The sequence below is a fragment of the Malaclemys terrapin genome, chromosome 15 (assembly GCF_027887155.1).
Source record: "Malaclemys terrapin pileata isolate rMalTer1 chromosome 15, rMalTer1.hap1, whole genome shotgun sequence".
Classification (NCBI taxonomy): domain Eukaryota; kingdom Metazoa; phylum Chordata; order Testudines; family Emydidae; genus Malaclemys; species Malaclemys terrapin.
The window spans coordinates 10976909-10991798 of NC_071519.1; the positions used below are offsets into that span (position 1 = coordinate 10976909).

Consider the following 14890-nt stretch of genomic DNA (forward strand, 5'->3'; position numbering starts at 1 on the left):
ATCGGCTCCTCCGGGTAGGTAGCGAAGGGCAGGCTCGGCCCCTCCTCGGGGTAGCTGGCAGGGGGCAGGCTTGGCCAGTCGCAGCCTGCGGCTGTCTCCCAAGCGGGAGCTCAGTTACGGATATCTGCTCTCTCTGCCAGCGTGGGCTCCACTGAGCTCGGCAGGCGGGCTTTTATACTTCCGGGTTGGGGCCGTGACCTCTGAGGGGCGGGCGCTGGACCCAGTGGCTCCGCCCACATTGGGATTACGGGAGGTTCGGCTCTCAGCAGGGCTGTGGGGTAGCCCACCGCCTTGCTACAGGGCCATTTTCATTACCACTACAAACAATTCTTTTTCTCTCCTGCCAATAATAGCTCACCTTAACTGATCACTCTCCTTATAGTGTGTATGCTAACACACATTGTTTCACGTTCCCTGTGCATATATATATCTTCCTAGTGTATTTTCCACTACATGCATCCGATGAAGTGAGTTGTAGCCCACGAAAGCTTATGCTACAATAAATTTGTTAGTCTCTAAGGTGCCACAAGTACTCCTATTCTTTTTGCGGATATCGAGTGTAGAGGGTCCAGACTCACCCCTGCGGCGCCTTCTGCTGGTCATCCAGGGAATTAGCTCTCCAGCCTCTGGAGCGCCCTCTGCAGGCCAGTGATCTGCCTGTCCTCTTCCTCAGGCTCCCGTGTCCCTCCCAGGACCCCGGTGCCCCTTGCCCTGGGTATTGCCCCCTGGCAGTACCCACACACGCTAGGTCTCCCTTCCCAGGGGAACCCCCACCCACTAACCCCACCTCACCTCAGGATAAGGCCACTGCCAGTCACCAGCTAGCCCCCACTCTCTGGGGCAGACTGCAGTATAGGCCACACATCATCAGCAAGGTTGGGTTTGGACCTGCTGCTTTGGCCTAGCCCTGAGCTGCTCTCTGCAACCCCCAGTACCGCTTAGCCTATTACCAGGCTGCAGCCTGGGGCTATCCAGGCTGGAGTTCCCCAGCCTTTCCCCAGCCCTGCTCCACTCAAGTACCCTGTCTAGCTCCCTACAGCCAGGCCCTTCTCCCTCTGAAGGCAGAGAGAGACTCTTGAGTGCCTGGCTCCCAGCCTTCTTATACAGGCCAGCTGGGGCCTGATTGGGGAAGTAGCCACAGCTGGGCCACGCCCCAATCAGCCAGGTAGCTTTTCCCTTTGCCCCAGCCCTCTGCCAGGGCTGTTTTAAACCCCTCAGGCAGGAGCAGGAGCAGGGTAGCCACCCTGCTACACAGACTAACACAATTGGAGAGTCCTTGCACTGGGGGGGATGGGGAAGTTAATATGTGGTTGGGAGAATTCACTCCTCTGGTAATTAGGTGAAGGTTTCTAACCACAAGGGTTAAACTTGTTGATGGTCAGTTTAGATCCATTAGTTCACTACTAGTGGGGGCATGTGATAGTGTGGGGCAGGGAGGGAGAAAGACTGGAGAACTGACAGTGGGAGCCAGAGAGATTCCCTGTTCCCCGGTCACCCATCTCTGGGAGGAACCAGTTGGAATTGCCCTTGGGAAGCTGCCGCTAATAACTCAGGTGTAAAATCATTATTCCGTTGGAATCAGATTAAATCCTCCTCACACCCAGCGTCACGGTCATCAACATGACTCATTCACAGGATGCTCCCAGCCACAGCAATGCAATAAGTGGAACCAAATCCCTTTCCAGAGCCCAGGCACACACAGAAATTCTGGGGCTTATCATCTCTAGGCTTCTGGCGCCATCGTCTGGCCCTTTGGTTTCAGTCCTTTCTGTTCAAACCTTTAGCTTTCTGCACAGAAATGTTAATTCCCTGGGAGAGACTCGGGAGCGTTTCTCTGTTTTGTGTTTGTAACCCTTCTGCCCATCTAAGTTGGCAGCAACAAGGGCCGGGTTCTGTATCTAGGGGTTCCGTTTCAATAACGCAATGCAAAACCGTCTCAAGCCCCCACCCAGTGACCTGGGACAATTACATACCACCCCCTGGGCGCCTCTAAGAGGCAATACTTCCCCTCTCGCAAGCACGGAGTCTGAGTGTAACAGAAAATGTTTAATAACATGAGGTAAACGACATCAGTATTACATTGGAAAAACACCACAAACAGGCTTCATGAGCAAAAAACTCACCCCAGCAAATTGGGCTGTGTCCTTTCCCTTTGGTTCTTGAAACCAGCAACCCAAGGATCACCAAAGTCCCAAAAGTCCAACAACCCCCCAAAGTCTCTTGGGTCCAGCAACCCAAGGATCACCAAAGTCCAACAACCCCCCGAAGTCTCTGTCCCTGGTCAGTGCAGCCCCAGAGTTCAAGCGGGGGGGGGGGGGGGGGAGAGGCACGCAGGGTGTTAAGGGGCACCTTACGTGATCCGAGGCCGACCGGCTGCGTCTCCGTGGGGTTCCGCCACAGCCTTCTCCACAAGCCACTCCACTCCAGCAGCTGTCCCGCGAGCCACTCCCGCCGTCCACGAACTGCTCTGGCAGCTGCTCCGCTCTGCTCACCAACCTGTGAGCCGCTCAGCTCTGCTCCACTTCAGCCGTTCCTTGGGCCACTCCCACAAGGCTCCACTCTGCTCGCTGCTTCTCCAGCTGCTCTGCGTTGCTCACTGACCTGTGAGTCGCTCAGCTCCACTCCAACCGTCCCCGTGAGGCTCCACTCTGCTAGCTGCTCCGCCAGCCGCTTAGCAATACAGCTTCAGGCTCCCCCACTAGTTAACACAGCCTCAGTGATCTCAGCTCTTTTGTGATTTCAGCTCTTAGTGATTTCAGCTCATAGTAGGGGAGCCCCAGTGCTAGTGCACCATTGGCCCAAAGTGAATTCAGCTCAGCAGTCTGTAACTAGACTTCTAAGGGAATCAAAGTTAGCTCTGACATTCAACAGTGGAGAGAGGTGCAATTGGTGTTTCAGACCCACAAAAGGGACCCACACCACCAGGTACCAATACCAACCCCCAACCTCTCTCAATTCACTGGGTTTTGTAACCCATGCCCTTGTCAAGCAAGTGCTACTTAGGTAATGGTGAAGGACTCACTCAGTCCTTCTGTCATACAACAGGTTCACTGGCCTTGATTCACAGAATCAGGGTAACAAAACTTTATTCTTCCTGCCCCAATAACAGAGAAACTGGGGATCCCACACCAGCCAAAGTAACCACTTTGAGTTGCTGTTGTTTCCTGCCAGGCGAGTGGGTGTGCCTATGCAAACAAGATCAGCCCCTGGAGGTCTTTTCCACACTCGCCATAATTCACCACCAGATGTCAGGGTAGAGCTCATCCTGACTCTGCTTACATGTTGTTAAGGATTGAAATGTTCCCCCGTTCCTCAGTCCCAACCTGCCTCCCGTTCTACTGCCCATGCAGCCCCATCCCAGTCCTCAGCCGCCAGTAGATGCCGATTCCCTCAGCCCCATCTGTGCAGGAGGTGAAGCCCTTTCACTCCGCATTGCCTAGTTCCCCTAACTCTGAGGGACTTCAGCTCCTCTCTGTCCCCAGGGACCCTCCACACCACACCCCTGCTTACCACGGTTCAATTGCAGTAGCATGAGTCTGACACTCACTTTAGAGGCCCCACATTAATAACCATTTTCAATATGAACTTACTGGGGTTTTTATTACAATAGTTGGGTGGGGGGAACCTGTTAAAAATATTCATAAAACTCTTTTCCCAATAGAGTCCCAGGGCTCTTGATATCCCGTGTATCGGGTGATGAACATCCACTGACCATGTAGCTGATTGTGGTATAAACATCTTAGATTTCCCCAGCTAGATAAGATCCCATCTTTACGTAAATGTCAGGGAGCCCTGTCTGAAAACAGTGACAATCTTAGAGCAGTTCATCGGCATAATTATCACACTAAAGCATATGTGTAAAGCACGTGCCCTGCCACTGAGCTCCCTCCCCACCAATACAGCTAATGCCATAAGGCATTGGGGGGGGAGAGGGAGAGTCTCCATGCTTGATCTTGGTGGCAGAAGTGATTTGGGGCTACAAGAGCTTCCACATTATCACATAGTGGATGGGGCCGTGGGTGGAAGGCGTGGAAGGGGTGGAAGAGGGCGGGGCTGCAGGCAGAAAGGGTGGGGATTTGGTATCACTAGCTCCTGCTTAGAGAGTAGGGTTCAGTTTAGGGCATTGGTCCCCAAAATGTGGGGCACGCTTCATAGGGGGGCATAGGGGAAAGTTCATGGGGGCACCTCAGGGCCTAAGCCAGCTCCCATGGAGGGCACGGAGGGAGCACCACTCAGCCCCACTGTGCCCCAACCCTGGTCCCCTGGCTCCTGGCCCGGCCTTGACCCCCTTACCCCGTACACACCCCTCTCTGCAGGCAGCCACCGTCCCGCTACCAGCCCCAGTTCTTGACCGTGGCTGCAAAGGGGCCACAGACACAGATAAAAGGGCAGTGTGAAAAGTTTGGGGACCACTGGTTTAGGGTGACACCCTCAATCACTTCTATGCAGTCCAATAAAAGGTATTCCTCACCCCTCAAGCAGGAAGGACTATGTTCTGCTGCCCTTTACTCATCCAGGAAGGATAATAACATTTCATTGCACTCATGTGATTTGTAACCCACCATCAGCCCAAACTGGTCCTTTTGGCAAAGCCGCCCCATCATGCTGCGTAGCTAGGCGGAGTAGGCGGGTCGGTGCAAACACGGTCTGTTCCTGAAGTATTTCCCCCAGCTCATCACTAGGTGTGAGGGGGGAACTCGTTCAGACCCTGCTTACACTTGGTATTTAAAAACTCCTTAATGTCCCTACCTCTGCTGGACTTAGATTTCTCCTCCTATCCCTTCCCTGACAGCTCAGATGAGGTGGCCGAGTGGTTAAGGTGATGCTGCTAATCCATTGTGCTCTGCAAGTCTGGGTTTGAATCCCATCCTCATCGGAGGCCATCAGGCTTCTCTCTTCCTTTACAAACAACCATCTCCCCCCTTTGGTACAATCACAGACCACAGCATGTTGCTTCCTGCAAACAAAAGCAATCTCGGGAACTCAGACCTCCTCCCCCCCCCCAACCCCCACTTAAAATAAAATGTCTAAATACCAGATTTCTAAAAGAATTCTCTAGTCCTGAATTCCTTAGTTTTTATCTCAAAAGGTGACATCCTCATCATTTCCCCCAAACACCCCAAGACCTCCATTATTATTAAAATTATTAAAATGCCCCAGTCCTCCGCAAGGCCACGACAGTGACCCACGGCAAGAGTTTCTAGGCCAAGCTGTTCTGAGGGAGGCAAATCAAATATTTTCTCTCTGCTTCCCTTGGCAAGGTCTGACAGGAAAACAAAATCCCCCAAACTGAAGATTTTCTGCTGAAAAACCAATACTAGTCTGCTTGGGGACTTTGATTTGAATGTATTATTATTATTCTCTTGTGATTTCTGAATTCTTTCAGTTCAGTCTTTGTGCTCCAGGTGTGTTTCTAGGTTTTGAGTTGTGGGGGAGAGAGGCCAGGTCATGATGTCTCTTTCCCTCTTTCACAGTTTCTTCCAACTCGCTAGGAAGCTGCTTTGCTACGATGTGAGTCAAGCAGTGTCCATTGTCTCCGGGCTATCTCGGAGAAGTCTGCATTGTACGCGGCTCCTGGGATAGTCCTTGGGAGCGTGGATTCCTTCAATGGGCCAGCAGTGAGTCTGGCTCCACCACTGTGACACCAGAAAGGCTGGTTCTGGGCATTTGCCAACCTCGTAACATAGTTCAGTAACGCACACAGAGCAAAACATCCACTGACCATGTAGCTGATTGTGGTATAAACATCTTAGATTTCCCCAGCTAGATAAGATCCCATCCTTATGTAAATGTCACAGAGCAAAACTTCATCACGTCCCAAACAAGGCGAGCAGACGCCATCCAACAAGATATTAATGTTCAACAGATCACGGCTTTTGAACTGATACCTCACCAGGCAGACTGTTAGGGTGACCAGACCACAGAAACGAAATATCGGGATGGGGGGGGCAGAGCAAGAAAAAAAGCTGTTTTGCAGGGGCCGGGGAAATTAGCAGGCCCTGCCGGGAAGGAGCCGCTGGAGCGCAGCCAAGCGACAGAGGCGCAAAGCTCCGGACCCTGGCAGGGGAGTGGGAGAGCGGCTCGGGCCGTGCGAGTGGGCCATGTAAAGTTTATTGGCTCAGGGGGGACCCCGGCCAGCTCCTCGCCCCAGTAGAGGGGTAGCGTCCCCGCCCCGTGCCAGCATGTGTCCCCGGCTGCCGCAGGCCAGGTAAGAAGCCGAGTTCCCCTCTCCCCCTCGTCCTGGCTCCTCAGCTAAGTGGCATTCCTCCTCCCTCCCAGGCTTCCAGCTGTAATGGCGGCGCAAGCCTGGAGGGAGGGGCTGGTGGCGCGGCTTCCAGTTCCTGGAGCTGCTGATGAGTATGAGCTCCGGCACCGGGCGGGCAAGGGGGGCTGGCAAGGGGGTTGCTCCCCCAGGAGGGAGACGGGGGGGGCTTAGCAGAGGAGCCAGGATGAGAGGGAAGGGGGGACTCGGCTCCTTACCTGGCCTGCGGCGGCCAGCAAAACATGCTGAAGCAGGTGCGGGGCGGGAACTGAAAGCTGCCACCACCCCTCCCTCCAGGCTTGCGCCGCCATTACAGCTGCAAGACTGGGAGGGAGGAGGAATGCCACCTGCTTGGGGAAGAGGCTGGGCCAGGGCGGGGATTTGGGGAGGGATCCAATAGGGGAAGGAGGGGGCAGAGTCAGGGCAGGGGAGGGAGAGAGTCCCTGCAGGAGGGCAAAATTGCTTGTTTGTCCAGTGTCCCGACCGCACATGGGTCAGGACCAGTGCCGTATTATTGCCTAGGCCAACAAGGCCTAGGCCTAGGGCGGCAAATTTGCAGGGGCGGAAGCTCCCCTCCGCGCCCCACCCACCTGCTCCAGCTCACCTCCGCCTCCTCTGCAAGTGCGCCGCCGTGTCCTGTTTCTCTCCCCTCCCAGCGCTTGCACTGTGAAACAGCTGTTTCGCGGGGCAGGGAGGGAGTGGTGAGGAGGGGGAACGCCGCGCGCTGGGGGAAGAGGTGGGACCTGGGGGAAGGGATCCAATGGGGAAAGGAGGGGCGGAGTTGGGGCGGGGACTTTGGGAAGGGGGTTGGAATGGGGGCGGGAAAAGGGCGGAGTCAGGGCGGGCCAGGGCGGCAATTATTTCTCGGCCTAGGGGCGTCAAAATTATTAATCCGCCACTGGTCAGGACACGGGACAAACAAGCAAATATCGGGACAGTGCCGATAAAATCGGGACATCTGGTCACCCTACAGACTGTGTACAAACCATTGCATCATTATATGACAGTGGTGAATAGGGTGTGCTTTGCGCACACCAGGGCTGACATTGCAATGGAGACGTACCCGCAGAGTCCATCTCTCCCGGGGTAAAGATTGCAGCAGGGCTGGCCTGGGTCATCGGACTTGGGCTCCTGGAGCTAAAGCTGTGGGGCTCAAAACTGTGGTGCAGATACGTGTGTTCCTGCTGGGTTTGGAAACCCTCCCGCCTCGTGGGGCTCAGTGGCTGGGCTCAAGCCCGTATGTCTGCACTGTCATGGTACAGCCCTGCAGCCCCAGCCCCACAAGCCTGAGCCAGCTGCTCCGGGCTTGGAGACAGGTGCCCCGGGGGTGTTAATCGCAGTGTAGACATAATGTCAGGGCACGTCTACACGGCGACGAAACCCGCGGCTGGTCCGTGTCTGACGAATCCGGCTTTGCCTCCTTCTGCTCCTTGTTCCCCGGGACGGGACGATCTGCCCACAGAGGCTGCAGCCAGTGGGTCTGGGCAGGTGCCGGGTCTGGGAATCTCCCCCTCCATCTCGCCCCCTTCCCCGGTCCCGTCTCACCCGGGCTGGGGGCTCTGAGCTCGTTCCCTGCAGGCTCCGGCCCAGGGGCTGCCCCTCCCCCCCGGGCAGGGCGGGGCTAATGACGGCCCCACCCCCAGCGCAGACCCCGGGAGAGGGGGAGGGGAGGCCCCGCGTGGGGCGGGGACACGTGTGGGGCGGACTCGCTCCTGCCCAGGGGCGGGGCTGGGGCCGGGCGGTGACTCTGCCCCAGTGTCCGTTGGGGGGAAGCTCCGCCGATCTGCGCATGCCCAGAGCCGGGAGACACAAAACTCTTCTCCGGCCCCGGGAGAGGCTCCAACGGCCCCGCACGAGCCAGGCAGAGCCGCAGCGCCCCGCGCGTATTCGCAGCCGGGCCCAGCCCCCCCCGTCCGACGTCACGTCCGGTCCAGAGAGAGTCCGGAACTACATTTCCTAGCCTGCCCCAGGGGCGCTTCCGCCCTAATTAGCTGAGGTAAGGGAAGGTTTCAGTAGCTGTTACTGCGCATGCTCCGTTCGATCCCCGTTCGTCCGCCCCCAGGCCTAAAGTCACTTCCGCTGCTGTCCCCGTGTGATCCGGGAGCGCGGGCTGAGCGGGGCGGGGCCGGGAGCGGCAGGAGGGGCCCGGAGCGGGGCTGTGGAGAACCCCGCCCCCAAGGGAGGGGCAGCACCGCCTACCAACGCCGCGCGCGGTGCGCTCCAACGGCCCTAACGGCCGCAACTGTCACCTGTCTCCTCCCCCCCGCCCGGCGCCGCACGGGATGCGTCACTTCCGGGCCCGCTGCGAGGCGGGGCTCTGGGCCCGCGGGAGAGCCGGTAAGAGCGGAGCTGGGTAGGGGGAAGCCCCGCGATCCCCCGCCCTGAGCCAGGCCGGAAGCTGGGGTGAGGCGGAGGGTCCCGGTGCGGCCTCTGTAGCGATCGGGGGGAGGCGGGTTGAGCTCTCTGTGGGGGGCCGGGAAAGTCCTGGCGGAGAAAAGTGACTGTGTGTGTGTGTGTGTCTGGGTGTGTCGCACTTGCCCATCCCCCACTGCTGCCCCGCTCCCTGCTCCAGGGACCTTCCCCCCCCCCCCGGCCCCCTTCAAACTGCCCCCCCCGGCTCCCTGCGGCCCGTGTGGGGGGGGGGAGGGGAACCGTCACTGTCTGTGTGTGTTGGACAGTCACATAAACTCCCTTCACACTGCCCCTCCCCCTCCTCCTCCCCCCATTTCATAGCCACAGAAACTCCCCCCCACCCCCCGCATCCCCGTCTGGGGCTTTGTCTCTCCTGTTACGAAATGCGCAGTGTGTGACCCATTTTCTGCACGACTCTTATAGAAGGATATAAAAATCCTAAATCCCCCCCCCCCCGCCACTTTCTCTCTCTTTCTCTAATTCTACTTAAATTGTGCCCTGTCTCTCAAATGATAAAACACAAACAACATCTCAGATTTACCCCTTTGCTCTGATTCTTCAGCCTGACTAGACATTTATTGCAAATCTTGTCTCTTTTCTTTCTGTTCATTTATCAAATACTGATGGGAAATACACTCAGATTTTACTTCTGATCAACAACTGACATGTGCTGTGGAGTGTAGGTTTTTTTGGGGGGTGGGGGGAGAGAGGGATTGTTCTTATTCCTGATTTGCCTGACATTATGTTGTGGTGGTGATTTTTCTGTATGTAGTGTTTTTATACCTATATATTGCATAGTATCCTAGACATGTAGGGGCTACTCAGGATCTCAAGCTGTCATCAAGTCCAGCTCTCTCTGCTGAGGCAGGACCCAGTATATGTAGATTATCTCTGACAGAGGTTTGTCCTACCTGTTCTTAAAAACTTCCAGGGAAAGAGACTCCAGCAACTAGGGATTTATCCAGTGAAGTAGGTGACTTTGAGCCAGACACTGAAAGATCCTTGTGCCTTAGTTTCCACACTGGCCACAGGAGGTTACTAGTATCAGGGGTGCATCCGAAGAAGTGAGGTTTTTACCCACGAAAGCTTATGCCCGAATAAATCTGTTAGTCTTTAAGGTGCCACCAGACTCCTTGTTGTTTTTTTTAGGAGGTTACTAGTACTCCCTCCCCAGACTCTTGGGTGCAGCCAGGGATAATTTAGTGATTTATGGGAATTAGAAGAGGAAAATTCATTAAGAAGGATATTTGTGTGTTTATTATTAAATCCCCAGACACCCACCAATCCCCGTCCTTCTTCCGATGAGCTATAAATAGCTATGATCCTATAGTGAGTTTCTGCCTCTCCCCACTTTCTATAGCAGCGCTTTTAAGAACAGGCCAGGGAAACATGGAAATACTTTGAACCAAATTCCAGAAGCCGCTGAGCATGCACAAGTTAAAATGAAAACAAGGTTCTGTCTCTCCAAGGACCTGGCCCCTAGTTCAAAATTATAGACACTCCCCAGAAATCTGAAATGGCCACTTCATAACTGATAGAATGTTATTGATTTATTGACTTCTGGGAATTACCAGTAAAAGAAAGAACCCAGTGAAGTTGATACCATGAGGGAAAGATCTCATGTGTCTTTACAAATTGGTATAATCTAATCTGGAACTTTATACAGTAAAATGCCTTATTCATAGCCCTATGGTGATTGCCTGTATCCTGTAGGGACCTTAATTCTGCACAGTCCCAGCTGCTTCTGTCCTCCACCATACCCCCAAACCTTTTCACCTCTCCAACTATCAGCTGTCAGTTTTCCCTTGCTGCTACCCCTTCCTGACTGGCAGAGAAACTCTAAGCTCTAGCCCCTTCTCTTTGCCTCTGAAAGTTGCCTTTCCCAGGGCTTTGCTGCCTGTGTGATTGGCAGATAGGGATGGGGAGCCATCACTTTCTGCGTATTGACTGAACTAGTCCCTGACACCTTCATTTATGCAGCGGTACATTTATTGTAATTATTTATCTTTTAAAAAAAGCAAAAACATCAAAGATCAGGTCTGCAGCCTACAAACCCTCCGTGTCCTTAAACAGCAGTATGTTGGGCCCTGCCAGAGTATCAAGTTCAGCAAAATTCAAACCTCCAAAAACTAGGAAATAGAGAACTAATGTGCACGCCAATGCAACCTTAATTCTGCCCCCTAGAGGTGGCAACTGCCACTGGGCATTATCTGCCAGCACTCCAGCTGCACTCACTGTGTTAGGTGTAGCTTCACTGAAAGGTAGAGGCGTTAGTTGGAGCAACTTAGTGGAGGTGTGATTGTGATATAAGAAGATCTGGGTCTGAGTCCCCCATGTGTGCGATGAAAGGAAAAAGGGGCATGTGTACCTTGAGCTTCCAGTCTGTATTTGCACTGAGCTGTGCATGTTGTCAGATGGAAATGGGACTGTTTGCCATGGGAATGGTCAGCAGTGAGATGGGATGCGAGAGCAGTCTGTGTGCTTAACGATGGGTAAGTGAATGTAGAACGTTAGCTGGAACTTCTGTGAGTAAGGATGAAAGAGTTGTAAAAAGGGGTGAAGAGGTGTTCAGTTGACAAGTGTGCGGCTGTTTCTGGGGAGCAGCCCAGTATCTGAGTGTAGAACAGGTGTCAGTAGCTCCTGTACAGCACAGCTCACCTAAAACCAAATTCCAACTGAGCAAAGATAAAGTGCTTTATTGTGTGCCCTGGTTGACATTTTCCCTAGTACTTGGAAGGCTCATTGTTCACGTGGGTCAGAATTAGGATTACATTGGTGTGTACCTTATCTCTGCATTTCCCGATTATTACAAGTTTGAGTTTTGCTGATCTCTCTTCTGGAGGGGCACCAGACAGCTCCAGGCAACCTTAAATCCTGTGTTCATAAAGTTTTTTGTAAGTGAATTTCCTAGCTTTTTGCACAGAGCGATGTTGGCGGGAGGAGGTAGCAGCCCTATAGGCAGTTGTAGGTCTCACACAAGTTTGCAATCGGAGGCACGGAGAAGTGCAAGGACTTACCCAAGGTCGCCCAACAGGTCTGTGGCAAAGCCAGGTATAGTCCCAGTCCAGTGCTCTCTCCACGTAGGTGCTGGGTGATTGTGAAGTGTTGCTCCCCTCTCCTGTACTTTTTTCATTACGGTGGAATATGAATAATGGTCATGCCTTCAAATGTTTCTCTCCTTCCCCACCTCCTCCTTCTGCTACCATTTCCAGCTCGGCCTCCCCTTCTTTCAAGTGTTTGTCATGGGCAGTTGGTAATAGAGCCACCGAGAGAAATCTCTCACATGGTCTGTGCCCCAGCTGGGCCTTCTACTCCTAGTCTAGCCATGTCCTAGCTCTGCCCCTCCTCCAAACACGCCCCCTCCCCGATACACTGTGGCCTGCCCCTCCACCCCATACATGTGTAACATGTACCTTTAAAATATTCATATTTTGGATTTCAGATAGTTAAATTTGTTACCTTCTGCTCCCTGTCATAAGTTTCATTTGTTTGGTGGTGCTCTGATGGTTTTCCATTGACAGTTTGGGAGGGAGAAGGCTGGTCACTTGAGCGTTGCGTTACCTTGCATGCTGACTAGTGAGAAGTGACGACTCCCTCTTGGGTGGATGGTCCGATCCCGGGGCCCGTTACCTCTCGGTGATTGATTTTTCCATTCCAAGTTCATAAAGTAGATTTTCAATATAAATGCTTTGTTCCTTACATATGACCCCTATGTTGATCTCTCGGTCTTTGAGTCTTGACCACCTATGAGCTTTCTGTAGACACCTCACATGACCATCCTCCGAGAGATGTGTTTGGTGTGATAGGTTTGTCAGGTCTCAGGTGAGAGCTGCTGGCAAAGACCAAGTGACCCTTTGCCAAGGGGTCTGTGTGTCACTGTCTGACCCCCGTAGGCCAGGGAGAGGACGACTTTCTGCCAGTGGTCTTCAGGACGGGTCTTGAATTCACTGCAGTGCCCCATGTCCCCTCTCCATTTCCCTTCTCTGTGTGCTGTCTGGGACGCTGCTCCACTTCCTGCTCCACAGGCCACCCCGTATCTACTCCATGTGCCAGGCTGCTGGCAGCCCCCAGTGAGAGGCCATCCAGCCCATCAACCTGGTGCCCAACTGCTGGGCCTCCACTCAGTGAAGGCCAGAGCCCTGAATGCTGCCAGCCCTCTGTTTGGGGCTGGAGATGCTCCACAGACTGTTCCCTTCCCAGGGTTGCCCCAGTCTGAATAGAGTAGGTCTCTCCTGTTAACTCCGGCTCCAGTCCTGGCATGGGTTGCAGGTGTGGAGGAGCTGGGCCAGTCCAGACTAAAGCAGTTTAACCCCCTTCTGTGCCAGCGTGGGGTTTATATAGCCCTTCACAGGCACCCAGGCCCAGGGAATGGCCCCCTATCAACCCCATGCCTAATGTGGTGGGGCAACCCACTGGCAGCGTTGCCTTTGAGGGTGCTGCTCCCTCCTACTCCCACTCCCTCCCCTCCCCCTTTACTGCCACCACAGTGCCTGTTACCTTGACTTCCTGAGGGGTGTGTTTTCTTATCTCTTTCCCACCCCCACCCCACCCCGGATCCGTTGTGAACCCTCTGTCACTCACCTCTGTCTCAGGAGACAAGGCGGGTCATGGGGTGCGGGTGATGCTATGCTGGAGATCCATCATCACTCCAGGAGTGGCAGCCTTGAGCTTCCTTGAAGGTTGCCGGGATGCTGACGTGAACTGGGGCTTGACTGAGTCCATGGACCATTTGGCCCACACTGTGTCACTGTAAAGCCTGCTCCGCATTGCTGCCAATTGTTGCTGGTGGTGTTGTGCCCGTAAGTCTCTGTAACGCTGTCTTCAGTGACTTGAGGGCATGAGCACCAGCCTCAGGCAGACTGGTAAGTAGCAGGGAACAAACCCCAAATTGGTTGTGAGGTCTATATGTAGATTTCACCAACCAAGTATCCAGTGTAACAGCATTAATGTGGAATCACAGACAGTTCTCTTGTGTCATCCCATATATCTCACCACACAGGTGAGCTCACCTTTGTGACAGATGGTCCCTTACTCCAGGGGTTCTCAACCTTTTTCTTTCTGAGGCCCCCCCCCCAACATACTATAAAAACTCCATGGCCCATGTGGGCCACAATACTGCCTTTCTGCATCCAAAAGCCAGGGCTGGCGTTAGGGTGTAGCAAGCAGGGAAACTGCCTGGGGCCCCATGCCACAGGGGCACCCACAAAGCTACATTGCTTAGGCTTTGGCTTTAGCTCCTAGTGTTGGGGCTCAGGGGCCCTGGACTTCAGCCCCATGCGCTAGGACTTCAGTTTTCTGCCCTGGGCCTCAGAAGTCTAATGCTGGCCTTGCTTGGCAGCCCCTGATAACTGCTCGTGGCCCCACAGGGGGCTCCACACCCCTGGTTGAGAACCACTGCCTTACACCACGAATCACAGCAATGTTCAGGTAACTGCCAGTCCCAAAGGATCAGTCACTTCATTAGGTCAATTGAATCTTAGATCTCCCACAAAGACAACAGTCCTGTCATAACCTGTATTGAGATTTATTTAAAAAAAAATGAGAATAGTTTATAAACTTAAAGCAGATGGAGACGAGTTACAGTCTTAAATATCAAAAGGCAATGGAAGCTTAATAAGCAAGCTCTACATATTCTTTAGGACTAATCCAGGATAAGGAGCTGAGAATCTCTTCCTTATGCCTAGAAACTTTGCCCCCCCAGAATCCAAGCAGCGTACACATAATCAGTTCCTTCAGCATGGGGTTTTTTATCCTCTTTTTGCCATGTGCTCTGAGCTGCAAACTCAGCCAATGAGAGATCAAGAGGACAACAACAGTCTTGTGTCTTCTTTAATGTCCCATAATAGTCTATCTAGTGTTGATGGACCTTTCCTGCCAGGCAGGGTGTAATGCATTCTGTTGCCAATCAGCACTTCCCCTAGGTAAAGTCTCTCCCCTGTCTGGTGATTTAAATAGCCACAGAGGCTCACAATGCAACTAGCCCAGGCAACAACTCAGTAAAGCATTCAATAAAGTCTAAACACATTCTTGTCATTATAATACTGTTTTAACACTACTAACACTGGTGTGTCAGACTGATTCCAGCTGTGCATTTGTCCATGTTCAATTAAGACATGGGGGACTTTTACAAGAGCTAACACCTCATCTGCCAGTGTCACAGGCAGGATGGGCAGGGATGGTGTCTCTAGCCTCTGTTTGCCAGAAGCTGGGAAAGGG

The 14890-nt window shown here is 53.5% G+C and overlaps 2 protein-coding genes across 3 annotated transcripts in view; one reads left to right on the plus strand and one right to left on the minus strand.

The window, feature by feature from the left end:
* The window catches only part of LOC128823014 (zinc finger protein 436-like), a 446052-nt gene that overhangs the window by 312265 nt on the left and 118897 nt on the right, over nucleotides 1-14890 (minus strand). The gene's annotated exons all lie outside the window — the stretch shown is intronic.
* Nucleotides 8409-14890, plus strand: part of LOC128823015 (zinc finger protein OZF-like) — a 49811-nt gene continuing 43329 nt past the window's right edge. Inside the window, exon 1 of the mRNA XM_054005017.1 lies at nucleotides 8409-8599. Coding sequence (XP_053860992.1) covers nucleotides 8545-8599 — 55 coding nt within the window. The 5' untranslated portion in view covers nucleotides 8409-8544. The remainder of the gene's footprint in view (nucleotides 8600-14890) is intronic.